This window comes from Penicillium chrysogenum (assembly GCF_028827035.1).
Source record: "Penicillium chrysogenum strain IBT 35668 chromosome Unknown utg000002l_segment0_segment0, whole genome shotgun sequence".
Taxonomy (NCBI): Eukaryota; Fungi; Ascomycota; class Eurotiomycetes; order Eurotiales; family Aspergillaceae; genus Penicillium; species Penicillium chrysogenum.
Window position 1 is genome coordinate 5717248 of NW_026622750.1, and position 26229 is coordinate 5743476.

Sequence of the window (26229 nt, forward strand, 5' to 3'; positions counted from 1 at the left end):
TTTTAATCTTTTTATTCTCTATTACTGCTATACCCATCATGGCGACCCCGTTCCTTATCTCCCACGACCCCTCCTCCCCCGCCTCCGACTCCGGACTTTCGCTCCAGCAGATCGCCTACTTCGGCCGCGTACTGATCAAGGTCTCGAGTCTCGCTCAGGCAGAGCAATTCCTGCGCCAGAATTTCCGCACCCTCGATGTCTTCGTCGACGCAACTGAAATCTCCTCCGCCGGTGATCTCGTCGATATCCTGAACGCTGGTGCCGCCAAGATCTTGATCAACCTGGACCAATTGACCACCCTCTCCGAAGAACAATCCGTGCCCTCGTCCCGTTTGCTTGTCAACGCCCTGTCAGATTCCGAATTGGATACTTTCCAGCAATGGATTGCTGCCAATGCCGAGCGCAGCGAAGCTAGCGTCTGCACTTCACCCTCCACCATCTCCGCCGCCGCCGAGAAATTGAAGATTAGCTCGGACTCCCCACGGCTCTTCACAACCTTCAGTACTCAGACATTGTCGGAGGATGTTATTACACAAGTTACAAAGCAGGGTGCGATTGCTGTCGTTCCCTCACAGGCATTGACCGTTGAGCGGGATGTGGCTGGCCAGATCTCTGCCGCTAAGCTTATTGCGTCGACCGCTGTTACTGACCAGGCCAATGGTCTATATGCCACTTCGGTCACTGATGAGCGGGGAGCCTGTCTGGGCTTTGTGTGGAGCAGCGACGAGAGCATTGTTGAGGCCTTGCGTACTGGCACCGGTGTCTACCAAAGCCGGAAGCGCGGTCTTTGGTACAAGGGCCAGTCCAGCGGCGATGTACAGGAGTTGATCCGCATTGGCTTCGACTGTGATGCCGACTGTTTGGTCTTTGTTGTGAAGCAAATTGGACGTGGTAAGAACCAGCTATCTAAGTTGGTGGATGATATATGTATACTGACCATGGTGACTCATTAGGATTCTGCCACCTTGGCACTGAAACCTGCTTCGGTGCATCTTCTGGTCTGTCTCGTCTCCAGAAGACTTTGGACGCCCGCAAAGCGGATGCTCCGGCTGGATCATACACCGCGCGTTTATTCAATGAGCCCAAGCTCATCGATGCTAAGATCATGGAGGAGGCTGATGAGCTGTGCCGTGCGAAGACCAAGGAGGAGGTTGCTTTCGAGGCCGCCGACCTGTTTTACTTTGCCCTGACCAAGTGCACTGCTGCCGGTGTTAGCCTGGAGGATATCGAGCGCAACCTTGACCTCAAGAGCTTGAAGGTGAAGCGGAGAAAGGGTGACGCTAAGGGACCTTGGGCTGAGAAGGCTGGCCTGGCCAAGCCCGAATCAAAGCCTGCCCCTGCCCCTGCCCCCGCACCCGCCCCGGTTGAGGATGTTACATCCCGAATCGAAATGAAGCGTGTTATCACTGCCTCCACTACTCCCCAGGTGGTCAGCGAGTACCTTAAGCGTCCTTCCCAGAAATCTAACGAAGCCATTGTCAACCTGGTGAAGCCAATCATCCAGGATGTCCGCGATGGCGGCGACGCTGCAGTTCTCAAATACACCCACAAGTTCGAGAAGGCTACATCACTCACCTCCCCCGTTATCCACGCGCCATTCCCCGCTGAGCTCATGAAGCTGTCCCCCGATGTCCAGGAGGCAATTGATATCAGCATTGGAAATATCGACCGCTTCCACTCCGCACAGAAGGGAAGCAACGACGCCCTCCAGATGGAGACCATGCCCGGTGTGGTCTGCTCTCGCTTCTCGCGCCCCATTGAGCGGGTTGGTTTGTACATCCCCGGTGGTACCGCTGTGCTGCCCTCCACTGCCATGATGCTGGGTGTTCCCGCCATGGTGGCAGGCTGCAACAAGATTGTCCTTGCCTCACCTCCCCGCTCGGACGGCAGTATCTCCCCCGAAATCGTATACGTTGCCCACAAGGTCGGCGCTGAGAGCATCGTGTTGGCTGGTGGTGCTCAGGCCGTGGCCGCCATGGCCTACGGCACCGAGAGCATTACTAAGGTCGACAAGATCCTTGGTCCCGGCAACCAGTTCGTGACGGCCGCAAAGATGTTCGTGTCCAACGATACATCCGCAGGCGTCAGCATCGACATGCCCGCCGGTCCCAGTGAAGTCCTCGTGATCGCCGACAAAACCGCCGTCCCGGCCTTTGTTGCATCCGACCTTCTCAGTCAGGCCGAGCACGGTGTTGACTCACAGGTGATCCTCATCGCCGTTGACTTGAACGAGGCCGAGCTTCGTGCCATTGAAGACGAGGTCGATGCCCAGGCCAAGGCCTTGCCCCGTATGGATATCGTCCGTGGCTCCCTCGCGCACTCGATCACCTTCGTCGTGCGGGACATCAACGAGGCCATGGCCCTTAGCAACGACTACGCCCCCGAGCACCTGATCCTGCAGGTCGAGAACCCCGAGTCTATTGTCAAGGATGTCAAGAACGCCGGCAGTGTCTTCATCGGCGCCTGGACTCCCGAGAGTGTTGGCGATTACTCCGCCGGAGTCAACCACTCGCTGCGTAAGTGTCTCTCTGCAGCGGCTTTCCCTTTTATCTTCTTGCTTGAGTCTTGCTAACATATCCCTTTCCAGCTACCTACGGCTACGCCAAGCAGTATTCGGGTGTCAACCTCGGCTCCTTCCTTAAGCACATCACGAGCTCTAACCTGACCGCCGATGGCCTGCTCGGTCTCTCCAAGACGGTTGAGACCCTCGCCGCTGTGGAAGGCTTGGAGGCGCACAAGCGTGCCGTCAGCATCCGTGTTGCCCACATGAAGAAGAGCCAGTCATAGGTCAGGTAAGCCATATATTTTTCTTCTCTTTTTCTTTTCGGTTTTTGTCATGATTGGATGTGCTATGAACACAGATGCATATGTAGCTAAAAAGCAATTTGGTTATCATTGGGCTTAAACTTGAGTATATAAAACCAATCAATAGAATATTCCAAGTAAATAAGTAAGTCGTCACATTCGGCAGATGAACGGCATGCATATGTATACTAAGGCCGATCATCCCACTATCAGATCTAAGACATGACGTTGGGCTCCACTTGAAATTTCAGTCTTCAGGTGAGTCAAGATCAGACAGTAAAAAATGAATAAAGAATAATTTCACCAAGTTAATGAAAACCAGACGCCCCTAGCATAATTTTGTATGAAACCAATCCAAAAAAAAAAGGCTCAGAAAACCCAATGCAAAGACCGAATACCCCCACTTCCGTCATCAAGGGAAAAAAAAAAGTAGCCCACGTCGTAAAGTAGAGATCCTCTCTCAAAGCTGCGCAACATCATTCAGAATCTGAACCTCCTGGCCCGGCTTAAAGGCAGGAAGACCCATGTAAGGACAACCGTCACAGCGGAAGGCATCACCCAGAGCACAGCTCCCACAAGAACCAGTCTTTCCCTCGACCGTGAAGTCCAGCTCGTTCAAGTCACCCGTATCCAGCTTCATCACGTTCAATTCTTTATCAGCGTTTGCGCGGCGCTCCTTATCCTCTGCCTCGAGTTTGTCGGCTAGACCACATGTGCAATCCTTGCAGGCGCGTCGCCGACGACCGGTCTTGGGTTGGCACTCTGGAGCTGAAGATGGTGTTAACTGATATAGATCCTGTAGGAATGACAATGTGCAATATTTGGAAGGGAGTGGGCGTTGACATACGCGGCATTATGGGTCTTGTTAAATCCTCCTCAGAAAGGAGCGTATCTTCATTAATGAGCTCGTCATCCTCATCGCGGTCGTGATTAGTCACGGGCGAGTCTATCCCCATCGGCGCTGCGAATCCTGTCGGGATACTAGGAACTGCGGTTGGCGTGGGCTTATTCTTCTTCTTCAGGCCGAACTTTAAAGGGACTGCGGCGGAGGGCTCAAAGTTTGGTTTCTCGAAGCCGTTATCGGACTGCACGAGGCCGGCCAGGACGGCTTCCATGGCATCCGAGGCATTGAGCGCTGAGTCTTGGGTTTGCAGCTTGGCGCCGGCCTTCATGGCGGGCACGAGGGTGGTGTATACATTTCGAGTGAGGAGTTGCAGCGCCTCGGAGCGGCGTGTGCCGTCTGTGTCGGTGAGGATGAGGACGAGGTCGTAGGTTGTTGCGGGGAGGGAGACGACGCCTGCGGAGAGTCGGTCGAGCATTTGTAGGTCTGTGGTTGAGCGGTCGAAGGTGCTGAAGAGGTCTCGGAGTTTATCTTCTTGAGTGGCGATGGAGGGGGTGCCAGCAGGAGTGTGCGCTTGGCCTGGACAGGCTTGGTCGTGGAGAAATCCACGTCCATATCGTTGGCATCAATGGTTATAAATGAAGGAGCCATTGTTGTTTTTTTCATGAGATGTGAAGTGCAGGAAAAAGGAAGAATTGAGAAGATAACCTTCCCTTGGAGGGGTGGCAAATGATTATTAAGCTTGGATGTCTCCGCGGGCAGATTAGAGAGATTGTCCTATCAGCGATGGTGTGATTACTTGAACGTTTTAGACTCTTTGCGACAACGGACTATCAGGGTACTTCGTATCGCAATTTTGATGTTGAGACTGCGATTAAGATCATTTAAAGTGTTAGCACGAATATCGGACATGGCGCACTTTCAAAACTCCTATCATCCTCATTCCAACGCTTCTTCCCAACTAGGCAATCAATTCCGCTCACGCACATGGTAGGTTGGGGATATTGGGCTTGATCTAGCCTTCGTTTCCCTCTAACTATTATATGTGTATTGAATCTCCTTTGGTTTACAGCTCCAATATATCCGGGGTCTTGGGTCTTTTCGGGTTACTCCACATTTAGGGCAACGACATACGTACAGTTTTCCAGAGGGCATTAAATGAAGGCAGGGAGCATATAGGACATTCGATGAATATAAGGCTATATTGAACTATACAATTAACTGCTTCAGTTATGATTTTGGGCCTTATCTCTGATTTTATTTCGATACATTCAATATCAAGCCCTACCCTCGAAATTCCTCAGGTTTTTGACTAATGGCGAGATAATGAGTTGAAATATCTCATCTTGCATCTTCTCGCTTTCTAGGGTAGATTCCTTGGTACCAGGCCAAAGGAGACATCGTCTCGCTACCTTTCCGTATTCTGCACCGCTTTGCTCCTCCACCACTTGCAAGAGGCGAGTTGCAGTCTTTAGATTCACATATGCTTCCACTCGATCGTCATCCTCCGGTATACGTAATGCCTCTAGCGTCTGGCATAAAGAAAGTTCCACCAGAACAAGGCCCAAGGGAAACAGTATTTCGCTTTGAATGAGTGAGAATGTTGGTTTGTCTCTGCACATGCTCCAGGTATCCAAATCGCTGCCTACGTTCCAACGGACGTATGGCTTATCAATATCCCCAGATGAAGTCTTGGTAAACATAATATCGCGTGATCTCCACTGGGGTCTCAGCCAGCTTCCGTGGAATTGGAACACGCTGCAGGCGAGATTAACGGCAACGCGGAGACGGTGGCCCCATGTGAAAAGGAAGCTGCCGCTACCAGGCGCCTTGAAGAAATCACTCGAAGCCGCAATGAGTTCAGCGAGCGATTGTGATCTCAAATTCCCGGCAAGCTTCCGAACATAATACATATTGTGGCGGTGGTTTTCATCGGAGATAAACCCAATAAGTTCGTTTGTCTCGCCGTTGGTGTTGGTCCCCACGGTAGACAGCGTTGAGCAGATGTCTACAATCGGCGGCACCGAAGGCATATCAGAGATCATGAATTGTTCATCTTCGGATGATTCATCAAATGTAAACTGCACTTTGGCCTTCTGTTTAACGAAGGGGGCTCTCTCTTGATTGCCCTGATGGGGAAATCGGTCCAAAGGATCCACGTTCGATCGAATAGTAGCAGATTCAGCTTCAATTTCGCACCATCCCGTAGCAAGATCTATAGAGTTGCCGGAAGGGAAAATCATTCGAAAGCGAGGGCAACAGGAGGACTCTTTAGACCCACCATTTATATCCTCTGATGGATAGTCAAGAACAAAATGAATTGAGTGTTGGTCGAGACAAGCACATTTCCAATACTTGCCCCGTATTATTGCATTATGCAGACTGCGAGCTGATTTCTGAGCCCTTCTCTGGCGCAATAAGGGTCTTTTTGATATTCTCCGTTTCTCTATTGTGGTTCGATAATCGGACTGTTCCACTAAGGTATTCAGGATTCTATTGGCTGCGTCGATTCGAGCGAAGAGATCGAGATAGATGCTTTTCGAAAAAATGTCTCTGAACTTCTTGACCTCCTTCTTGATAACGGACTGGTCGATCCGGTAGTTCTGTTGTATGATCAAGGGTTGATTAGCCCTGGATATCCACCTCGGGAGAACTAAGATGTACTCACCAACGCGGCATTCTTGTCCAGTCCTAATTTTCGTGACAACTCCTCTAAGAGAGTCGCAATCTCTATCATCATCTGATTGAAGGGGTAGAAATCTCTCCCTAGCTTTTCATGAAGACTCGCTTGCAGATTCTTCCTTTTCCACAAGTTCCCAAGGGAATTGTTCTTCAGTTCGTCCAGCCCATCTTCGTATTCGACAACTCCATCGAGGGCCCGCTCCAAAGTATTGACGAAGATGGCTTGTTGAGTTCCAAGGCTTGAAGAATAGCTTTCGAGTTCCCTGCGATAGCGTTTGGCTCCGAAGCTCTTGATAACCTCAAGACCCTGGACATAATTATCAAGCTGATTGATGACAAGTGGGAGAATTGCTAGGGCAACGCCTGCAGCCTCCATCTTCGAGCGCCGAGTCGAGCTAGAAAAGAGATGAATAGCATGAAGCACAAAACGCCAACTGGGCAGAGAGGTTATGCGGTGTAAGCGCGGGGGCCAACTCCAACTCACGCAGCCCCGCAGTGGCATCCCCGTCGAGCAAACCAACCTCGAACGTCCAGTCTCGCTCAGATGCTGTTCTTGGCTAAAAGTCTCATAGAGTGCAAGGGCACTTGCACAAAAGATGTTCAGAAAGATGGAAGGTCCGAAACCCACAGAACCAAAGCGAGAGCAGCAGCAACATGACCTCGTCGCTGCTTCCAGTCCTATTTTGCAGCAACGGACGCTCCAACCGGGGGAAAGGAAAATGGCCGATTTAGGACAAGCATCTCAGATGGATTCCGATTCCGATCGCCTCACTTCATTTGAATCCGGACTTCAGCAGCTTCAGGATACAGTAGATACTCCCATGTCAAGATGGAAACGCGAAGCGGATCCGAGCCAGGAGATTTCCCACCACCACACACCACTCGGTGGACCTGGTTCCTCAATTGAAGAGGTTGTTCTTGAAGACAGATCTGAGAGAAGGCGAAACGCTTCTCAAGGCGCATCCCCAGTCACTGAACCAGATTTCGATGAGCAAGCGGCCTTTTCAGAAAAGCCAGTTGACGATCAAGAGCTACCCGAGACAATGATGACGACAGCCTCAGCTGCGAGTACCTCCACTACAATGATATCTTCCGTCGTGGTTCAATGTCTCAAAGACTTAGGTCGGCTCGTCTCCGAAGACCTGTCATCGTTCGCGTCTGAAGTCCCACCAGCGCTATGGAAAGATGAACTGGGACGATTGCGGGTTTGGGCTGCCAATATTGGGGCACATCAGACCGGTCAATCATCGCTAGATCATCGACTACGAGATGCATCGCACATCAAAGAGCAGACACTTCGCGTCCTTCAGCGGCTGCAGCGAACTACGGAAGATATCAACGATGTTTTACATCACTCACCCGAAGATGACGATTTCTCAGATCTAAGCGAGGATGAAGACGATGACGACCATCAAACAGAAATACAGTCTGTATATCATGCTCTAAACGATACTATCAACAACCTGTACCAGATGTCCATGGTCATCCGGCAGCCAGCTCGACATGATCGCCTTCTCGGCACCAAAAGGTCAGATGCAGTCATTTTTGAACATTTTGACCGGCTACATGTCACATCGAAATACCCGCAAGCAGGGGAAGATATTCTGAAACGTCTTGGGCTGGCAATATCACAACGTCGAGCCGTTATGCGGTATCGTGAGCGTCACCGCACCAAACTCGGTCAGGGACTCAGCCAGGTCATGGAAGATCAGACAGACGGGCAATCAGCTAAACTATCAGAGACAGTCGCAACGGAATTCGTGGAAACTGCACCAGCGGCAAAGGGCGACTTAGAATTCCTAACTGTCGCCTCACAAACATCTTATGCTCAAACCATATTAAACGGGGCAGAAGGGACATTTCTCCCTTCTCCTCCGAAAGAATCGGCTGAAGGAGCTCCATTTGAATGTCCTTATTGTTTTATGATCATTAGCATCGTGAACCGGAGGGCCTGGGCCCGCCATGTCTTTGATGATTTGATGCCATATCTATGTGTCTTCCCTAACTGTCCGACGCCACATCGGCTGTATGAAAGCCGCCGGGATTGGTTCTCTCATCTGCAGAGCCAACATTCCATATCCGAAAGTCCAGGTGTACATGTGGACTGCCCACTCTGTCTATCTTCGGTTCCATCTGGGAAGCAACTTGAAAGACACGTGGGCCGGCATCTGGAAGAGCTGGCGCTCTTTGCGCTGCCACGATCTGAGGAAGATGACGATGAAGCTGCAATTTCCTCTGATGAGGATTCTGATAACTCGCACGATTCAGGCGCTGAGGGGCAATGTCCCGAATGTGGGCGAGTCGTCCGAGACCAACGAGCTCACGCCTTGACGCACAATCCTGAGCGGATGGAAAAGTGCCCGGTCGTATCGTGCGAGTACCACACCAGGGGGTTCGCCCGCAAATATGACATGAATCGCCACGCCCTGACCCACTACAAGGGCAACCTGGTGTGTGACTTTTGTCCAGGCTATGGGACACCAACAGAAAAGAGTTTTAATCGGGTGGATGTTTTCAAACGCCACCTTATCACCGTCCATGGGGTAATGCTTCAGCCTGTTAACAGGCCAAATCTCCCCACTAGCATGGGTATGAACCAGACCAGCGGAAATTGCTCTGTCTGCAATGAGACCTTCGAAGATGCTCAGGACTTCTACAAGCACCTTGACAACTGTGTAATGCTCAAGGTGATGCAAGAGGATCCCTCCGAGGCTATCAACCAAATGAACCTCGCTGGGATGATTGATGATAGAAAAGTGAAGAAGACGTTGAAGCCAGACCGCTTTGCACCCCGCTCTATACAGTGTATTGTAAATTGAGGCACCGCACAAATCCCCATATTATAGAATTGAAGCTATTCCCGCCATACGAATCAAATCCTAGATTTTGAAGCCTTCCGACCGTCTAATACTCCTATTTTTGAATCTATTCCCACCGCCTAAACCCCCCTTCGTCGATCAAATTCCTCCTTACATTGATCTTAAACCTTACAAAGGCGAGATCCTTAATCCTCTCTCTCAAAATACCATATATGAAGCTATCCGGAACCTCCTATAAGATAAATACCAGATTTGCATAGTAGACCTAGCCTCAGCGCCTAGAATTGGATATATCTGAGGGTTTGTATGGGCGGGAATAGCTTCATTTTCCCTGCCTATCTTTGAAGTTTGTCGTGCCAGGACCAATGCATGTATGTACCTTTCATGGGGTTGTGGCCATTCTCGAGAGGTGCATAGATGTCCGATTCACATAAAGTGGGATTCGTCGAATTTATACAGTATATTAGATGTAGATGAATTGAAATACCCGTAGAGCTACAGTCCCCTGTTGCTGGGTCTATCATCTCATAATGAATAGTGCCATGGATATAACTCCTATTTCATTTTATCGAAGCTCAAGGTCTGTAAACGCGACCCGGGGCATTGATTGAAGAGGAAGATTATGGTGGAGGCAAGTCTATATTAATAGGATCTATCCCAGAAATAGAAGCCGGTTTCGAGTATTTCACCACAGTACTTTATGTGACGGTATAAGCGACGATGACTTATCACAGGTCTTCCAGCTATCGCCTGACACGGCGATTGATGTTATCGATCTTTCCCAGAAGTCGATGGCCAGGATTGAAGTGGGTTCCTTGGATGCTACTGTATGCGCCGGATTGTCTCTATGGTGGTTGGTATCAATATGTACAAAAAAGATGATTGCGAGTCATCACTCATAAACTCCGAAGCGAAAACACTCAGCGCTTGCGCTCACGGATCTTCCACTTGATTCCGTCCTTGTTGGTGCCTCCCACGGAATTTTCCATCTTGGCCCGCTGCCAATCAAGCTCTTGCTCTGCAGTTTGAATTTCGGCATGTTGCTTGCGCAACGCAATCAGCTTGTTTTTACGAGCTTCGATGGTTCGTTTCCGGATCTTGCGAGCCCGCCGAGCATCCGCAAGTGCTTGCCGCTCAGCCTGAAGCTGCTTGGGTGTCTTGCGAGTCTTGCTTGATGTCTGATCTTCCTCCTCTGAATCCATAGCAGGTTCTTCTGTTTGTATCTTCTGCTTCTTCATTGCCAATTGATCTTGCCGGTCGTCGGCAAACACCACCCTGGTTGGCTTCGGTTTCACCGGGGCTCCGAAATCGAAATCGGAATCGTCGTCGAACCCGTCATCCTCGTCATCGCTCTCCTCGCCTTTTTTCCCATCCTTTTTGCCAAGGGCCTTGTTCATGCCATCTTGCAACTCCACTTCGCGCTCCAGGCGCTCGATCTCGCGGCGCACCCGCTCGCCAACCGTCCGAAGATAACCTTTATCTTGCGTCTTGAGCAGCTTGATTGCCTCGTGGCTCAGTCCCCGCGCTGCGGCAGAGTCTCGTCCTGTGCCTGTTCCACGTCCGTGCCGACCCTGGGTCCGGTTCTTTTCTCCCATCATACCGAAGGCGAACTCATCGGGGTTGCGATCCCGCGCCTTCTCTTCGAGGCGCTTCAGCTTAGCCTTCTTGGCATTGTAATCTTTGGCACGGAGCGAGTAATCCTGTTGAAGTTAGAACGCTCGTCTGGACAGTAGGCATGAAAGAAAGTTTGGATAATTGATAGGTATCCCAAAAGCTCCTCCGGAGGAACTAACCTTGTGCTTCTCGAGAAGACCCCATTTCTCGCGGCCTTGGACCTGGCCACGCTCTTTGTGGTTCCGCCGTTGGACGGCGTTGCGCATGGACGACATGCTGAGTTTCGGTATTGAGAATTCCCGGGACGATAGTAGAGTGCAATAAATTGTAGAAGAAAATAAAAGATAAAAGCCCAAAAGACGCAGAAGCCTCCAGCAGAAGAGTGTAGTCAAAGTCGAGATGCAAAGTCGGAGAACTTTTTTTTCTGATTCTGCCAATAGTAACATTCTCTCCGCCCGAGCCCGGCTCTCTCGCAATCAACACTCCCACTTGGCCTCGATCTTCTCTACCAAACCATTCGACAAACCCCTCTTGCGATTACTTCTACCTCTCTCGACTCATTTTTCTGAGCTCTGGAGCAGCAAAACTCACATATCGTCGCTCGAAAACCGGGACCAATCCCCCTCAAAGCAAACTCTCCGATCGACCAGCCCATACACATAACCCGGTCAAGTCCGATCTTTGAGATCGACCTACAGTCCCAATGGCTACTTCCTCCACATCCCCCGACACCTCTTCAACAAGTGCACCTAAGAGCACACCCAAACAATATAATCTTCGCAACCCGCTTCCGCTCTCAGCCCCCCAAGAACAAGAAGTGAAACTGCTGTACTACAAGCGAGTACGCGCCCATTGCGCTCCCGAAATTAAAGGTATGCAATTTGCATTGCTTTCTACGCCAAACTCATCACCTCTTTACAAATAATGCATACCTTTGGGCTTGCAAAAGCCGGTCATGAGTCTGAAATGGAGGTCAAACTCCGGCTCTCTGACCATGACCCACTCCCCACACCTCGAAGATGCAAGGAACAACGAACTAATCCAATCATGATATAGCATTCGCCGAGTGCGCCGTCAACCGCACCGTAACTGCAACATGGGTCTGCCGTCAGCAACGTCTCGCAATGAATTCATGCATGGTCGCGCACGCGAAGCCGGAGGAAGAGGATCGCGCACGTGAGGAATGGTTTGCAGGGTATGAGGACCGGCGGCGCGCGCGCGAGGAGGAACTTGCACGTGTGGAGAAGCGGCGTGAGGAAGTTATTCGCATGATGCGTGAGGATGAAGCGCGGACGCGAGCGGCGGGGAAATGATTGGAGATTTCATTTTTACTCCATGTATCCCTCCCTCTCTCTCGCTGTCTTCGTTTATTGTGTGAGTATCTCTTGTCTATATGGGTTTCGGCGTCTTGAGTATTCTGCTTCTTGCGTTTTCTCCGAGGTCGAGGGCGAAGACCTTCGTCTCTGGGCTGAGTGGCTGAGTGCTTGGGCGAGGGAAGGAGTCTGTTGGACTCTTACCTAACATGCCTGGCATGATTGGCTGCGCCTTGTATGTCCCAAAGTACTCGGCCCATAATTCACAGTCCCGGCGGCTCAACTCAGCCTTCCCGCCGTCAGTTTGATAGGCAAATATCAGACTGTTCCAGCTGGGCAGGTCGGCCCTCGACTTTCTTGGCCAAGCCAGACTCGGATTTACATCCTCTCTCTCTCCTCATGGCGCACAAAGGCAAACAAAGCAGGCGTTTTGCTGGGCATCTTTATTACATTGCATAATCATCCCGAATGCGGAGCGATGGGATGGACTGAATTATGTACAATATACACACAGACGATTGCATATCTTGGTTTAGTTGACCAGAAGAATGTCTTCTTTATCGGTTTATTTGCCTTCATGCGTAGGCAAGGGAATTTTAACCCCAACCTGTAGATACAGGCCATGAAATAGATGCTCTTCATGATGGTAAAAACCGTAAAAACCGGGACTCTGTCCCATCGTAGATTAGAGAGAAAAGCAAAAAGGAGAACAACACCAAGCGCCAGAAACACCACCAGCCCAAGGCCAAAGGCAGAAGAACCCCGGACGTAAATGCACTCCCTTAAACATCAGTCATGTTTCGGTCCTCATCTCCATCGCCTGCCTCGCCCATAGTGGTATCTTCGCCGAAAAGATCCTCCATTTTTCCATCATTATCATCCTCGTCTTCATTATCTTCAGCCCCATCACCACCAACACCCATCCCAGCCCCAGGCTGCTGCATCACATCAGGCATATCATCTTCCTCGCCCTCACTATCCCATTCATCCTTCATATCCCACCCCAGTCCAGTGAGACAGAAGCGCTCAGGAGGCAAGCGCATACCACCAATAACAACACTCTGATTCGCCGCAGGAGCAGCGCCATTAGCGCCGGCAGCAGGATCAAAGCCCCGAGATACACCCGGCAAAGCAATTCTATTCCTCTCCGATGCGACCTCCATGAGGAACTCTTTCGGCAACCCTGTCTGGAACTGGAAGTGCAAGCGGGAGGCAATGGCCAATCGCAATGCGGGCAGAGAAACACTATTCACTTCGGCGGACCCCTTCGTTCCCGCTGTACCGTCTGTTGCCGCAGCGTATCCTTCCGTCGCGAGATGCACGGAGTCTTGTAGTACATTGGCAGTGTAGCGGTAGGCGAAGTCGAGCAATTGGAGGGGCACCCGGTCCTGGTAAGAGGTCACGCCGAGTGAGGCGAGGAGCATGTGAACCAGCCGCACGTCCCGTGGTCGTCGCGTTTTTCCGCTGTCTTGAGTTGATATGCCGGGGACTGCTGGCGGTTGTGATGCTGTGGTTGAAGGTCCTGCCGCTGGGACATGGTGTTGGGAGCTTGTTGCGGCGGGCGCGGGGGCCCCGTTCGCGGCGGAGGATTCGGCGGGTGGCGTGAGAGGTTGTGTTGTGGGCGCTGAGCCCTGTGTTTGGCCTGGTGATGCCATTTTGTCTTAGATTGCTGATCAAAGATCAAGCACGAGGCAAAGAGCGAATTGCGATGTTGCGAAAGTGGTCAAGATGTTGAATTAAGTGATAATTAGACGGCCTGGAAAATGTAGTCGGGTAGCATTCCTAGCACAATGCTCAGGGGCTAGGAAACAGCCAAAGATGCGAGCAGCGTTCAGTGTGGGGATGGAGATAAAGAAAGTGATGGCTAAATGAGGCCGAAAAGAAGCATGAGCTCCAGGGCTTCGGCCAATATCACGATTAGGTAATCACGTTGCAGCCCGTCCACCCGTGGACGGTTACCTATATTGTAGGTACTTAGATGAAGACCACGTTGGCAGATGGTCAATAATGCTTTCAGTAGACATTCGAGTGTACGCAAGGATAGTTTATTGAGCCATTCAATGCGTTTGGACAAGTCTATTCACTTGTTTCATTCATTACATCCCATTAGTCTCATGATCTATTCAATCCTCCGAGTATGTGCGCCATGAATGTACAAAAACAAAAACAAAATGCAGAAACGCCATGAACGCCATGAATGCCGTGAAGTAGAAAGATTCAGCCCAGGTGGCCGTGTATAATGCAGTCTCCAACTCCAGGTCTGCATGCAATAGTGTTGAACGTGAATGTATCGCTGTCAGGGCAGTCTAATGCAGAATCCGACTCAGTAAAGCACTCGCAAAGATGGGTATCTATGACGCAAGAAATGCCAAGGGATCGCTCCCTTATGAAAGAGGCATAGCGATGAATGTATGTTCAAGGTTGAGGCATCTTGGACCGGATAGGAAGAGAGGTCGTGCTCGGCTCGCTTCCTTCTTGTGGTTTCTCGGCGATGGGAGACAGTTCCTCTTCACCGATAGCTCCATCTTCGACACCGAGATCCCCTTCCACCGACTCAATTATTGAGCCTGCTGGGTTGGACAAGGCAGCTGAGTCCTGCGATATGTAGCTTGCGCCAAGATCCTCCTCGGCCAACTCAGCCTCGTCGAGGTACTCGCTGCCTTCACCATCGCTCAAGTCTTCATCATAGTCCCCATCATCGTCACCATCTTCATCTTCTTCTGCCAGGTCTTCATCAACATCTTCCTCATCTTCATCTTCCTCCTCGCTGTCTGTTGTCGAAAAGTCTTCGAGCTCATGCGGCGTGTTCCTCCAGTACGTGAAATCGGTATATTCCTCGCCACCATCGTGCACAAGAAGGCTGGTTGGTGGAAAGAAATGGTCCAGAAGCTCTTGCATCGTCACATAACTGCTCTTGTACTTGTTGAGACTAAGCAAATCAAGGGACACTTCAGCGTTAGAGTTGATTGTGAAAATCCGAGTAGACGGAATGTTCACAGAACGATAACTCAATGCGTCTGTCAACCGATTTCCGAAGCCAGCGTAGAAGGGATTCTCTTTGCCGCAGAAGAGATTGAGAATATCCCGCAGGCACGCCATCTTGAAAACTTCTGGTTTTCTCAAGTAAATCTCTCGCCGTAGAGCGGCCATCGTGCGATCCGGGCTGCAGATGACTGGACCTCTTGGTAGTCTGTATCCATCTTGGCAAATACCGTGAAGATAGGCCCGTGTGGTATCTGTCTGGCCTACAGATCGACTCGTAAGATACATGATGTTGTACCCATTGTTGACAATGTCAGTGTACAATTTGGCGACTCCCGCGTGCGTCCAATCGCGTCCGATCATATTTAGAACATGCCCCAACGCATCCGACTTGGTGATAGTCCCATCAATATCAGAAATCACGATCGGGGTGTTGCCATTCCACAGGTACATGTTTGCAGTGCAAACTGCTCTGTTAACGCTGAAAGACATTGTGTTGGCTCCGGGCTTCAGTTCCAAGGCCTTAAGTTGATCACTTGTCAAGCGGAGTGTCTTTGCATAGTTGCGAGTTTCGGGGAAAGAATCATGCAAGGGCGAGTCAGGGGGTGTGGGAAAGCCGGGTTGGACATCTGATTTGGTTCGGTGATGGCGCGTAGTTAATGATGGCTCCGACACAGGGTGTTCGCCTTCGCTGTGGTATCCTGGGTCGGAGATAGCATCATCGCTGATTCCTATGTTCGGCCGCATTGAGTGAAGAGTGGCTCTCCTATCTGCCAGTTCCTTGGACTCCTCGCTGCTGTATATCCATAGGTTGCCGTGTTCATCAGCTCCAATCAGTGCGCCGATGTCGTAGGTTCCTTCAAGCTCTTCAGCAAGAATCTTACGCGCAACAACCTCCGCGCGAAGGGCGTCTTCTTCGTTGCTTTTGTAACCAGTCATATCCAACATTAGATCTCCAGTTTCGGTGACATGGGACGGAATATTGGAACCGGACAGCTTCTTCGACAACGAAATGGCACGGGACACCGCTTCCTCGGGAGACAGAGGAGGGCTACGAGAGCGCGGGTGTGTTTCGCCCTCGCTATCAATGCCACAGGGTTCGCCATTCCCATCTGCAGATCGACCGGACAGGGAGTATTGAGGAGAGCTGGTCGAAAGCACATTGTCCGACAGCGTGTGATCCAGTGGCGGTTTAGAGGATAAGGATTCGTGCTGTGAACGAGCCACGTCAGATTCGTCGGGAGATCGCGATAAGGGTGTCATTGTCCCTGTTGAGACGGTCAGTAACGAGGAACTTAGATCGAAACTACGAGTTGGAGATCCGTCCTACCTAAATCCGTGTTTGCCCGTAGCTTGTTCGATGGCATCGCCATCGCCGGTGGTGTTTTTGCGCCTTCTGACAATGCATCCCCGCTTCCTTTGTCCAAGTCGAGGTAATCTGGTTCCTGTAGTGAAGGGAGAATATCCGGTTCGCTCTGGGGTCTCGGGCTGGCTGCTGGAGACACCAACGGCGAGGTCTGCAAGGATGCGGGGATGTCATCGGTCGTTTCAAAGACAAAGAATGCCTCGCCCCCCTTCCCCCAGCTTCATGGCATATTCTTGTTTTACGCCATTCACCTTGAACTCCACCTTCTTCTCAAATGGACGCAGGAGCGAAAACTTGCCAAATCGGACATGAAAGGGCGAACAAGCGAGGGTGCCTTGAAAGAGATAAGCCAGATCAGTATGTGTGAATGTCGCCTCGCGGAAAACTGTAAATACCATCTTCTTGCTCTATGACAATGACATCAATAGCCCCGCTAAGGGTGGCCGGGTTGATAGAATTCCATGTCTTGGAGACGGAACCACTTATAGAGCGATAGAGCTGCATCCCGCCAGATGTATGCCTAGCACCTTTGACAACGACTCTGGGTAAAGTTTCAGGCCTATCCGAGGCAAATTCGAGAAATGCAGAAAGGCAAAAAGGAGGTCTGAACGGTCCAAAAAAGGACTGAGACAGGTTTTTGGAGAATCGGGAAGTTAAAAGGCCCATGTGACTGACACTTGGAGACAATGGACAACTACATAACCATTGTCACGGGATACTATCAGCACAATATCAGCCACGAAAACGGGTTTATTGAGTCTCAGCTGGGGGATAAAGGAGATACATAGAATTACTTCCGATCTACTCCGTACATAACCACTTCCAACAATTGTTGGTTTCGTCAACAGCATTCAACGCTCAACAATTCTGATTATGTCAGCCTCGAGGAATGCCGAGGTTCCCGTAGCGGCTGATCCCCATTTGGCGCTAACCCGTTTGGGGTGGCTAAAGTTCTGGGTCACGTGGGGCCTATCCCACCGCCCACTCCGGAGAGCATTGGCGATCCTTGCAATTCTCCTGTATCCCGCTGCCCACGTCCAATGGGTTACAGACGTTGGGATGTATGAGCCGCTATACTTTGCATTCGACGATTACCCAGCAGTGGTTCCTCGCGTGAGAGTGCGAGGTGTCATGGCCCTCTTTCTCGCCGTCTCGATCTTGTGGGCTTTGATCTGGTAAGTCCCTTGTCTATTCCAGCGTTTGCTTTGCTCGGCTGACCCAGTGTATGAAGGCTTCTCTACCGTGCATGGCAGGTCTGTCAGACTTCAAATGAGGTCCTAGTGGAAAAGCTCGGTCTCGACATTCCTCCGCCGCCAGAGGTCACCCTTGAAGAGATCACAGCCCGTGAAATCCGCCTTGCTTGGAAACAACCTGACTTCCACAACTCAATACATAAGCATATCATTCAGGTGAATAATGTGAAAGGTATAATATACGCATAATTCTTTCCCCCACTAAACACAGCACTAATAACGATCTCTAGTCGGTGAATCCAAACGAGCAGAAACAGCAGTGGAAATATCAGATCTATTACCTGGGAGCATCTATCATATTTGTGTTCTTTCCGTTAGTGCCGCCAACTTTCAGACCCCCAGCGCGATCCTCCATGTCCGAACGAAATCTCTTCCGCTGTCCGAAGCCCAGCAGAATGGCAGCGCCGGAGGTCCAGTTGTCCGCGCTTCGATCCCGAGGTCTACAGTAGGCCTTCCAACACCATCCGCCCCGATAATGTCTCGCGAGCATAGTGCGGGCCAAGTACCGGGGAAACGGCCCTCGGCTGGACGGAAAATTTCGCCCGCCACTGGAACTACGGACATTTCACACGGCAATTTCGAAGAAACACTCAAAAGCAGAGCAAAAACCGCCAAAGATGAGACTTTGGAGCAATTGGCAGACCGCTTGAAATCGTTACAGCACGAGAACGAGAACGTGGAGAAGCAGGGGACAGAGGAGGAAGAAGAACATATTGCACTGCTGAGGGACCTCGAAAAACAGCGCAGTGAACTGCGGAAGCGTGTCAGGGAGAAGGACGAAGCAAGTGGCGACTTGAAAAAGCATGTCTACAAGCTAGAGAGCGTCAACCGGACCGTGCAGGGCGAGAAGTCCAAGCGCATGAGACTTCTTCAGCAAAAAGAGGCGGAGCGCAAGAAGCGCAAGAACGACATCTTGCGATGGCAGGAGAAGATTTCACGCATGAACTCGGATGCTGTACAGGCAAAGGAGGATAAGGCCAGGATTGAAGAAGAAGCGAGGGTACGCGCAGATGAGGTCCGAGCCAAGATCGCGAAAGAACAAGCGGAGATGAAGACCATCGATGATGAGATTCAGGATAAAGGGGGGCGAGTTAAGAAGCTCGAAGAAGAAAGAATGGGATTACAAGAAGGCGACAGTGAGGATGGCAAGGAGCTGGACCGGATCGACAACGAGCGAGCTCGTCAGTGGGAGCACAAGCTGGGCAACCTACACGCACGTTACGCCACACTTGTGAATCTGCACGCGCAAGCCCAGCAACAATATCAAGAAGCCCAGGAACGGCTAAAGTGGCTCACAGCCCAACGGCCCAGCAGCTCGGGGCCCTTCGCCTTCCCAACCTTGGATCTCGATATGTCGAATACTGCCACCATTCGGCCCCGTCGCCATCGCAGCTCACTCAACAGCAATATGTCTTCCCCTCTGAACTTCCCAGGAGCGGAAACGTCGTTTCCAAGTAGCGTCAACTACAACCAGTCCGGTCACTCACCTACGTTCCCTCCGAGTTCTGCGTTTTTCAATATCAACAACGGTATGGCCCTTCCAGGCCTGTCTGATCCCCCCGAGGTCATGCGTTCGGATACGGAAGTTGCTTTCAATAACCCGCAAATGAGTCCCCGTGCGGATGCCCTCTTGCCATCCGATCTCCTTGGTGACGAGGAATCACCAGAATTCCCCCGATCTGTAACTCGTCCAAGATTTGCAACTACGGAGGCATCCAGTACTCCGTTGGATAGCTTCGGCCACGGCCCAGTGTCGCCTGTTTCTTCAGACAGTCGAGCCGGCAGTATCTTTGCCAGCCCACTAGAGACTCAAAATCGGCAGGACGATTCGCAAGGCGTTCATTTGTCTGCTGCCGGGGAAGCCCCGAAAAGCGCGTCCCGAAAGCTTTCTGGCCTTTTCGGTTTCCATCGGCCTCGTGGAAAAACCCTGGCAGATGAATCCCCTATGCTGGGTTCTTTGAAACCCGGCCAGAGTCAATCCTTCCCTCGCAATATTGACGAGCTGGATCCAATCGGTGCACGCCGGCGACGATCGAGCTATACGGGTAATTGGGCAAACCCGATGTCATTGTTCCCTCGGAGCAATACGGCTGGTGTCACCATGGACAGCTCTTCGGATCATGCGCCTTCCCGGCGAGCTGCTTTCTCAAATATCTTCTCATCCAGCAAGTTTGGCTTCGGCGGTGCTGGTAGCCGTGGGAATCCCGATCTGAGCAGTGGATACAATCAATTCAGTCCTCGGCATGATCCTATTGATCCGTCATCGCTTCTTGGTGGCGTTCGACGCGGTTCTCTATCCCCGCGACCTTCGTCGACCTCATTTGACACGCCGAACCAGCTTCCGCACCCCTCGACAGATAATCGCCATTTCGGGTGGCCGTCGACTGATAATGCCGGGCACCGCAACAGCCCGCTTGGATTTGACTGGGCGGCGCCATCCAATTGGTCGCGGGCTCCTTCTCGGCGACCTTCATTCCAGTATGGGTCGTCAGGTCATCTTCCACTCGGTCTGACCGGTGAGCCTGATTTCGTGGAGGACACATTTGACCGCCACCATCGGCCCCTCCAGGCACCGATCGGCACTCGTCCCTCATCGTCTCATCGACCGCTGACCCCAAAGTTGAATCCCGCCGCTCCGGCTTTCACGGCGGTTCTCACGGGAGAGAAGTCGGAAATAGAAACAGACAAGCGCAATGATCCCGACAGTCCATTTAATCATCACGAGTACGATGGGTCTCCTTCGGAGTCTCGTACATCTCGCTCCCTGTCCCTTTTCACTGGCGATTCATACGAATCGCTGGAGCGCATGCCATCCGGGACTTCCATGGACAATGCCTCCAAGGAGTCGTTCATCCGCAAGATCACGCGCAAGGGCAGTTCCAGCAAGTTCAGCTCATGGAAGGATCGCTCGGGACTTTTCTCTAAGAAAGGTGAATCCTCGCAAGGTGATATTGACGAGGATGCGGCCAGTGAAGCGCAGCTCGGCAAGAGTGTGGATAGCACAGTCTCAAGTGTGGCATCTGCCGATCGCTCAACTCGCAGCAGCCTGGGATTCTTCTCTCGCAAATCACGCAAGTCTGACAAGGCCAGCGAGACTAGCGAGCGAGCCAGCGAGACTGGCGATGAAGAGATTCCTGAGATTGAGAACTCATGATTCTCGCATGTATCTATTGACCATCTTGGTTCTGTCCTTTAACTTTCATTTCCTAGATTCTAAAGTATCCTGCTTCCTTAAAGAGTTTTTCATATGCATCTCAACGACATACTAGTTTATTTACGGACTTTTTGATTCTGTATAGCATTTACCTGGTTATATCTAGACCATGTAGTGGCCTCTGGTATTCACGAAAATCATTCAGTGTTCTATTATTCTTCTTATCCATCAAATCATTTCAAGTCCTCAAAATAAGAAAAGTCCTCGAGTGACTGGGGCAAATGCGGGCGGGCAGAAATCGCCCGCACAAAAATGATAACTTCAATTCCCCAGAACTATTCATCACTTAACATCAAAGTCCAGTAGAGAAAAATGGCGAACTCAAGGTATGCATTGGGAAATTCCAGAGTTTTCAGTCCAGCTACTAAAAAGAACACAGATTTGAGTACGTCAAGTCCTTCGAGCAGCCGGATGTGCTGCTCCCCAATACGTGGATTGTGGTCCGCATTGATGGACGAGGATTTCACAAGTGAGTTTCCATCTCTCTTTGCTTGCGGCGATGTTTTATGCATGAGAAATCTTCATGCAAGAAGCAAAAAAAGCATCTATATATCCGTCTGTCTATGCATATCTTTCACTAAGATATGATGATAGGACTGCTGTTCTGGTCCAACAATGCATTCATCTCTGTATTCGGAATCTAACCTATATAGACTCTCTGATCACTACGCTTTCGCAAAACCAAATGACCGCCGGGCACTAGATCTGATGAATGCCGCGGCAGTAGAGGTTATGAAAGAGCTTCCGGACCTATGCATCGCATATGGAGTCAGTGATGAATACAGGTATGTCCAGCTCGTTTCATCGCTATCCTCCAAATACTGACAGTATTCCCTCAGTTTTGTCTTCCACCCCAACTGCCAACTTTTCGAGCGGCGCAATGGGTGAGTATTTCCTCTTTCCGTCTATCGCCTGCGGTGTAATTCGCAAGAACGCCTATTGACAGGACTTCTTCCGTCCAGAAAACTGGTGACCACCATCGTCTCTACGTTCACAGCACACTACATTTACAAGTGGAGCGAATACTTCCCTGATAGACTTCTCCTGCCATCACATCTGCCATCTTTTGATGGGCGCGCAGTCATCTACCCTAATAACCGAATTCTCCGTGACTACATGAGCTGGAGGCAAGTTGATTGTAAGTGACTGTTTCATGGCGATATGGCCTCCCAACGCCACTGGTTTCGAATTTAACCCATGATGACTAGGTCATATCAATAACCTCTACAACACTACCTTCTGGACGATGGTTCTGCAAGGGGGAATGAGCAACACAGATGCCGAGCAAGAGTTAAAGGTAGGCTATCGTCCTTCCAATTCGAAGTACAGGCAATTGACTCGATATCAGGGTACTGTGTCTGCAGACAAGAATGAGATTCTCTTCAAGCGGTTTGGAATCAACTACAATAACGAGCTGGAGATCTATAAAAAGGGCACTGTTCTTTATCGCCAGGTATGCGCCAATTTATATGACTTTTTTTGGCTCTGTTTCAGACCGTTCTAACCTTTATCTCAACAGTACGAGCTGGAGGAACCTAAACCTACAAAATCGTCTACAGACGAAGAATCACCGGTGAGCGAGTCTAAGCAGTCGAGGTCACAGCAAGACAAGATCCGGAAACTGCGCCGAAAAGCGCAGGTCGTCATCGACCATGTCGATATCATTAAAGATGAGTTCTGGGAGAAACGACCCTGGATTCTATCAGGCAATCCTGGAAAATTACCAGCCTAGTTTACCTCCAACAAAGACGAAAGACATTATGTTGTACATTTTTATGGTTCCAATGGTCATGATTTCGCCAAACAAAAAGGGTATCTTGATTTCTATATGGCGTAACAGAAAACTGGTATATGCAGAATTTTGTACATGGTCCCGACATGCATGAGAAGCGCTCCAATATCAAAATGGTTATAACAAAATGGAGACATCAGGCTTTGGCCTCCTTCTTATCCTTCCTCTCCTTTTTAGACTTCTTTTTCGGGTCTTCGTCACCTCCTATGCTCTTAGCCTTCTTGCTCTCCTTCTTCTCCTTTTTCGCCGCCTCCTTTAACCGCGCAACAGCCTCATCCGTCTCGGTCATCTCCGCCGCAGTCTGATCAGACTCCAGATCCATCGACGTAGGCGTCGGATAATCCTCCTCAGAAGCAGTCTTCTTCTTCTCCTTCAAAGCCTTCTTCGCAAGCTTCCCAGCAATCTTCTTCTCCCTCCTCTCAGCCTTCGCAGCCCTCTTCACCCGCCTCGCCTCCTTCCTCTCGGCCTTCTCCACCTTCCGCGCCGCCTTAGCCAATTTCCTAGCCTTGCGATCGCCCTCGTCCCCGTCCTCCCGCTTACGCTTCGATTCTGACTTGGAAGTAGACGTCCCGCTCCCGTCTTCCTTCTTCTTGTCCGTCCCTTCAAGCGTACCAGCCAAGCCCTCCCCCCTCACGAAATGCCGGTAGAGCTCGCTCGTCAGAGCGTTGTTCTCGCGCGCGGAGTTCGCCTCGAAACTGTTGTCCCCGACGCCCTTCAGCGCATCTTCGAATCCGCGTAGCCACCATTGGTTTGTCGGGTCTTTGGTTGTCTTCTTGCCCACGCCGTGGTTGTTGGCTTTGCGCGATACAAGGAGCGGTCGGGTTAGGCCTAGTCCGCTGTGTGCGCCGGGTCGTTTGTTTGGGTTCAGTGGGTTGCCTGGGCCGGACCAGCCGTGCTTGATTAGGTAGGCTTGGGCGTCCATTTGTGTGTTTGCCCTCGGAGATGTAGTGTTTCCGTGGGCAAGAGGGTTTGGTTTTGTGGATCGTGGGTGTTTCGGTGGGAACTTGGTATTTTTATATCTATCTTGTGGAATCGGAGAGGGAGTTTGAGGGAGTTGGTCCCTTGCAGGAGAAGTTTCGATACGGAAAAAAAGTTGGAGATAAGATTTCACGGAAGCCCCAGCCCTGGAGCTTAGTAACCCGGCTCTTTGTTTGGGTACTTGCCAGGGTTTTGTTTTGTTTTCGTTCATTCTACGGAGTATAGAGGCTCTAATTCTTTTCTTTTTATTTTTTGTTATTTTAGAGAGGCTGAATTTAGACAATATAAATTGGATTCAATTGGTAGCGTTCAAAAGTGGATGCCGTTCAAATTCGAAATTTATACCCTAACAGAGGTAGTTCAGAATATATTTCCAACCTACATTGATCCGATACTACCAACTTCAAAGTTGATAACAACCAACTTATTTAACGCTACAATTCGAATAATATGTTAACAACATAAACTCATATGATCCAAGTGCAGGACTATCTATTTTTACCACCCAAGCACCCAATGATACACAACAGACAACCGTTCAGCAACAGATGCATTCACCCGCAGTACACAGACTAGTATGGCTTGAACCTATCCTTCTTCTTCTCCTTCAGGCGAGCCTTTGCAGACCCAGACCCAGACTGGGACTGGACCGGGGCCTCACTCTCCTCAACAGGCCTCCATGCTCGCACAAAGCCATCCTCACCACAAGTGAAAACTGATTGACTCTGACAGAGGAGATAGTTGGATTAGCGAGGGTCAAAAAAGAACGATAGGCAAAAACAGCCAAACAGATATGACATATAGCAAGAACTATTCCTGAAAAACGTACCTGTTCATCCAAACACACCGAGCGCACGACCTCCTCGCAATGAGCACGGGGCAAACGCCACAGATTATCCCGGTCGAGCTTCCACGACGGACTAGAAACAAGTGGGACAAGATCCAGACGGTTGTCACTGCAAGACATGAGTTAGCAAACACCCACGAGCCCACGAAAACCACGAAAATCCAACAAAAAACACAAGCACAACAGGAACGTGTGCATGCTCTATTCTTCCCACGAAACACAAACGCAAACACAAACACAAAAAGACAAGGAACATACATCTTATTCCCAGCGGCGATATACGGCCCCTGCGCACCGACACACAACTGCGCAACATACTCGCAGCCTAGTGGCTCTCGCACGTCACCGAAATGCACGGGCTCGGGCTCCTGCGAGGCATCGTCCGGGTCTGTGGCCGGGTACACGGAGAAGTGTTCGTCGTGGCTGAGGGCGAAGATGGTGCGCTCCGATAGGAACCCGGCATGATGTACGGAGCCGTGGTTGATTACTTGCACGAGGGCTTCGTCTTCGTCTGTTACGGTTGTATCGTAGATGTTGACTAGTCCGTCCGTGCTGCCGGAGAGTAAGATGTTGCTGCGCGTCGGGTGATATTGGAGCTGTGTACCACCGGTAACAGGCAAGGTGCCGATGTATGGGTTAGTCTGGTGCTGCATGTATTGGACTGGAGGGATTGTTGGGTCCTTAGAATGGAGATGCACTTACCTCGGTGATATCGTCGTTGTGGCTCTCTGTGTATTGGAGGCGGAATTCCTGAGGGGATCGGATATCCCTGTTTGTTGGTTAGTGGGACTGCGGGTTGATAATAGAGTCACAGTTGTTCTTGTCTTAGGGTTGGAAAGACATATTGATACAATGATCGATAATTCCGAGCCCAGAATTCGAATCGAAACCAAATAAGATGAAACCTACCAGAATGCAACAACCGCCTGTGAAGAGACAAGCTCCGTTCCGGCAACAATAGTGTTTGTCTCCGGATTACAAGCCACAGACAGAACAGACGATTTCTTCGCTAGACACATAGATAATGTATTAGCAGATCTGCATTTAATAACCTTGAAAGGAAAAAAAAAGGCCCAAGCCAAGAGCATCATTGAATCCAAGCGCCGATAAATTCCCCGAAACCCAGTAACCGGCCACCGGAAATGCAGCAAGACACAAAATGCACATGCCCAGCAAGTTCCCGAAGACCACCCAAACAGGCAATAGACACATCAAACCATAAAGAAAATAATAATAATAATAATAAAAAAGCTTAACCAAAACAAACTCACCCGTTTCCATCTCCACAACCGGACTCCCATTCCCAGCCCTGACATCCCAAACCTTCACCTTCCCATCACGGCCACCCGTAGCCAGGAGGTGCGACTCGCCTAAGCCGAAGCTCTGCAGCGCGGTGACACCCTTGTGCGTAGCGGGCGAGACCACAGACCCGCGATCGAGATCGGCGGCCTCAAACACGCGCAGCGAATCATCTGATGAGATGGCGGCGAATGTCCCCGGTGCTGAGGGGACGATGGAGTAGATGTAATTATCTGCCGGCAGGGACAGAGTCGATGAGGCCACTGCTTTGAGGGTGTGCATTGTGGAATTGAGCTAAGCCCGTTTTGCTGGATTTTTCCTGGATTTGATATAGAGATATTGATCCCTCGGGGCTGTGGCTGTGGCTGATGTGAGGGGCAGCGATTAATCTGAATTGATTAATATCTCCGTACGGAGTACTCCG

At 50.6% G+C, this 26229-nt stretch overlaps 12 protein-coding genes across 12 annotated transcripts; 5 read left to right on the plus strand and 7 right to left on the minus strand.

Annotated features, from left to right (window-relative positions):
* Positions 1–38: 38 nt before the first annotated feature.
* N7489_005389 (histidine biosynthesis protein HIS4) lies at positions 39–2787 on the plus strand (the record flags this gene model as incomplete). The annotated part of the gene is made up of 3 exons (XM_056711141.1): positions 39–891; positions 954–2516; positions 2588–2787. 3 exons carry the CDS (start codon positions 39–41, stop codon positions 2785–2787), a joined length of 2616 nt encoding a protein of 871 aa, XP_056569562.1.
* A 478-nt stretch (positions 2788–3265) lies between these two features.
* On the minus strand, positions 3266–4297 carry N7489_005390 (uncharacterized protein; the record flags this gene model as incomplete). The annotated part of the gene is made up of 3 exons (XM_056711142.1): positions 3266–3573; positions 3653–4155; positions 4209–4297. The coding sequence occupies 3 exons, from the start codon at positions 4295–4297 to the stop codon at positions 3266–3268; spliced, it is 900 nt and encodes a 299-aa protein (XP_056569563.1).
* A 626-nt stretch (positions 4298–4923) lies between these two features.
* Positions 4924–6704, minus strand: N7489_005391 (uncharacterized protein; the record flags this gene model as incomplete). Its single annotated transcript, XM_056711143.1, has 2 exons — positions 4924–6249; positions 6315–6704. The coding sequence occupies 2 exons, from the start codon at positions 6702–6704 to the stop codon at positions 4924–4926; spliced, it is 1716 nt and encodes a 571-aa protein (XP_056569564.1).
* A 220-nt stretch (positions 6705–6924) lies between these two features.
* Positions 6925–9147, plus strand: N7489_005392 (uncharacterized protein; the record flags this gene model as incomplete). The annotated part of the gene is made up of 1 exon (XM_056711144.1): positions 6925–9147. The coding sequence occupies one exon, from the start codon at positions 6925–6927 to the stop codon at positions 9145–9147; it is 2223 nt and encodes a 740-aa protein (XP_056569565.1).
* A 920-nt stretch (positions 9148–10067) lies between these two features.
* N7489_005393 (rRNA-processing protein UTP11) lies at positions 10068–11036 on the minus strand (the record flags this gene model as incomplete). Its single annotated transcript, XM_056711145.1, has 2 exons — positions 10068–10847; positions 10941–11036. The coding sequence occupies 2 exons, from the start codon at positions 11034–11036 to the stop codon at positions 10068–10070; spliced, it is 876 nt and encodes a 291-aa protein (XP_056569566.1).
* A 428-nt stretch (positions 11037–11464) lies between these two features.
* On the plus strand, positions 11465–12074 carry N7489_005394 (uncharacterized protein; the record flags this gene model as incomplete). The annotated part of the gene is made up of 2 exons (XM_056711146.1): positions 11465–11633; positions 11818–12074. 2 exons carry the CDS (start codon positions 11465–11467, stop codon positions 12072–12074), a joined length of 426 nt encoding a protein of 141 aa, XP_056569567.1.
* Positions 12075–12856: 782 nt separating this feature from the next.
* Positions 12857–13729, minus strand: N7489_005395 (putative transcription initiation factor TFIID, 31kD subunit; the record flags this gene model as incomplete). The annotated part of the gene is made up of 1 exon (XM_056711147.1): positions 12857–13729. The coding sequence occupies one exon, from the start codon at positions 13727–13729 to the stop codon at positions 12857–12859; it is 873 nt and encodes a 290-aa protein (XP_056569568.1).
* Positions 13730–14489: 760 nt separating this feature from the next.
* On the minus strand, positions 14490–16960 carry N7489_005396 (putative lipin Smp2; the record flags this gene model as incomplete). Its single annotated transcript, XM_056711148.1, has 4 exons — positions 16818–16960; positions 16674–16756; positions 16387–16630; positions 14490–16324 (listed from the first exon to the last, which is right to left on the minus strand). The coding sequence occupies exons 1-4, from the start codon at positions 16924–16926 to the stop codon at positions 14490–14492; spliced, it is 2271 nt and encodes a 756-aa protein (XP_056569569.1). The 5' UTR covers positions 16927–16960.
* A 335-nt stretch (positions 16961–17295) lies between these two features.
* N7489_005397 (Fibronectin type III domain protein) lies at positions 17296–20829 on the plus strand (the record flags this gene model as incomplete). The annotated part of the gene is made up of 3 exons (XM_056711149.1): positions 17296–17597; positions 17654–17847; positions 17906–20829. 3 exons carry the CDS (start codon positions 17296–17298, stop codon positions 20827–20829), a joined length of 3420 nt encoding a protein of 1139 aa, XP_056569570.1.
* A 372-nt stretch (positions 20830–21201) lies between these two features.
* N7489_005398 (tRNA guanylyltransferase) lies at positions 21202–22621 on the plus strand (the record flags this gene model as incomplete). Its single annotated transcript, XM_056711150.1, has 8 exons — positions 21202–21215; positions 21269–21358; positions 21543–21674; positions 21729–21773; positions 21852–22027; positions 22098–22186; positions 22238–22342; positions 22409–22621. The coding sequence occupies 8 exons, from the start codon at positions 21202–21204 to the stop codon at positions 22619–22621; spliced, it is 864 nt and encodes a 287-aa protein (XP_056569571.1).
* A 196-nt stretch (positions 22622–22817) lies between these two features.
* N7489_005399 (uncharacterized protein) lies at positions 22818–23603 on the minus strand (the record flags this gene model as incomplete). Its single annotated transcript, XM_056711151.1, has 1 exon — positions 22818–23603. The coding sequence occupies one exon, from the start codon at positions 23601–23603 to the stop codon at positions 22818–22820; it is 786 nt and encodes a 261-aa protein (XP_056569572.1).
* A 628-nt stretch (positions 23604–24231) lies between these two features.
* Positions 24232–26087, minus strand: N7489_005400 (WD40 repeat domain-containing protein; the record flags this gene model as incomplete). The annotated part of the gene is made up of 6 exons (XM_056711152.1): positions 24232–24384; positions 24489–24615; positions 24765–25153; positions 25209–25275; positions 25416–25515; positions 25778–26087. The coding sequence occupies 6 exons, from the start codon at positions 26085–26087 to the stop codon at positions 24232–24234; spliced, it is 1146 nt and encodes a 381-aa protein (XP_056569573.1).
* Positions 26088–26229: the final 142 nt, after the last annotated feature.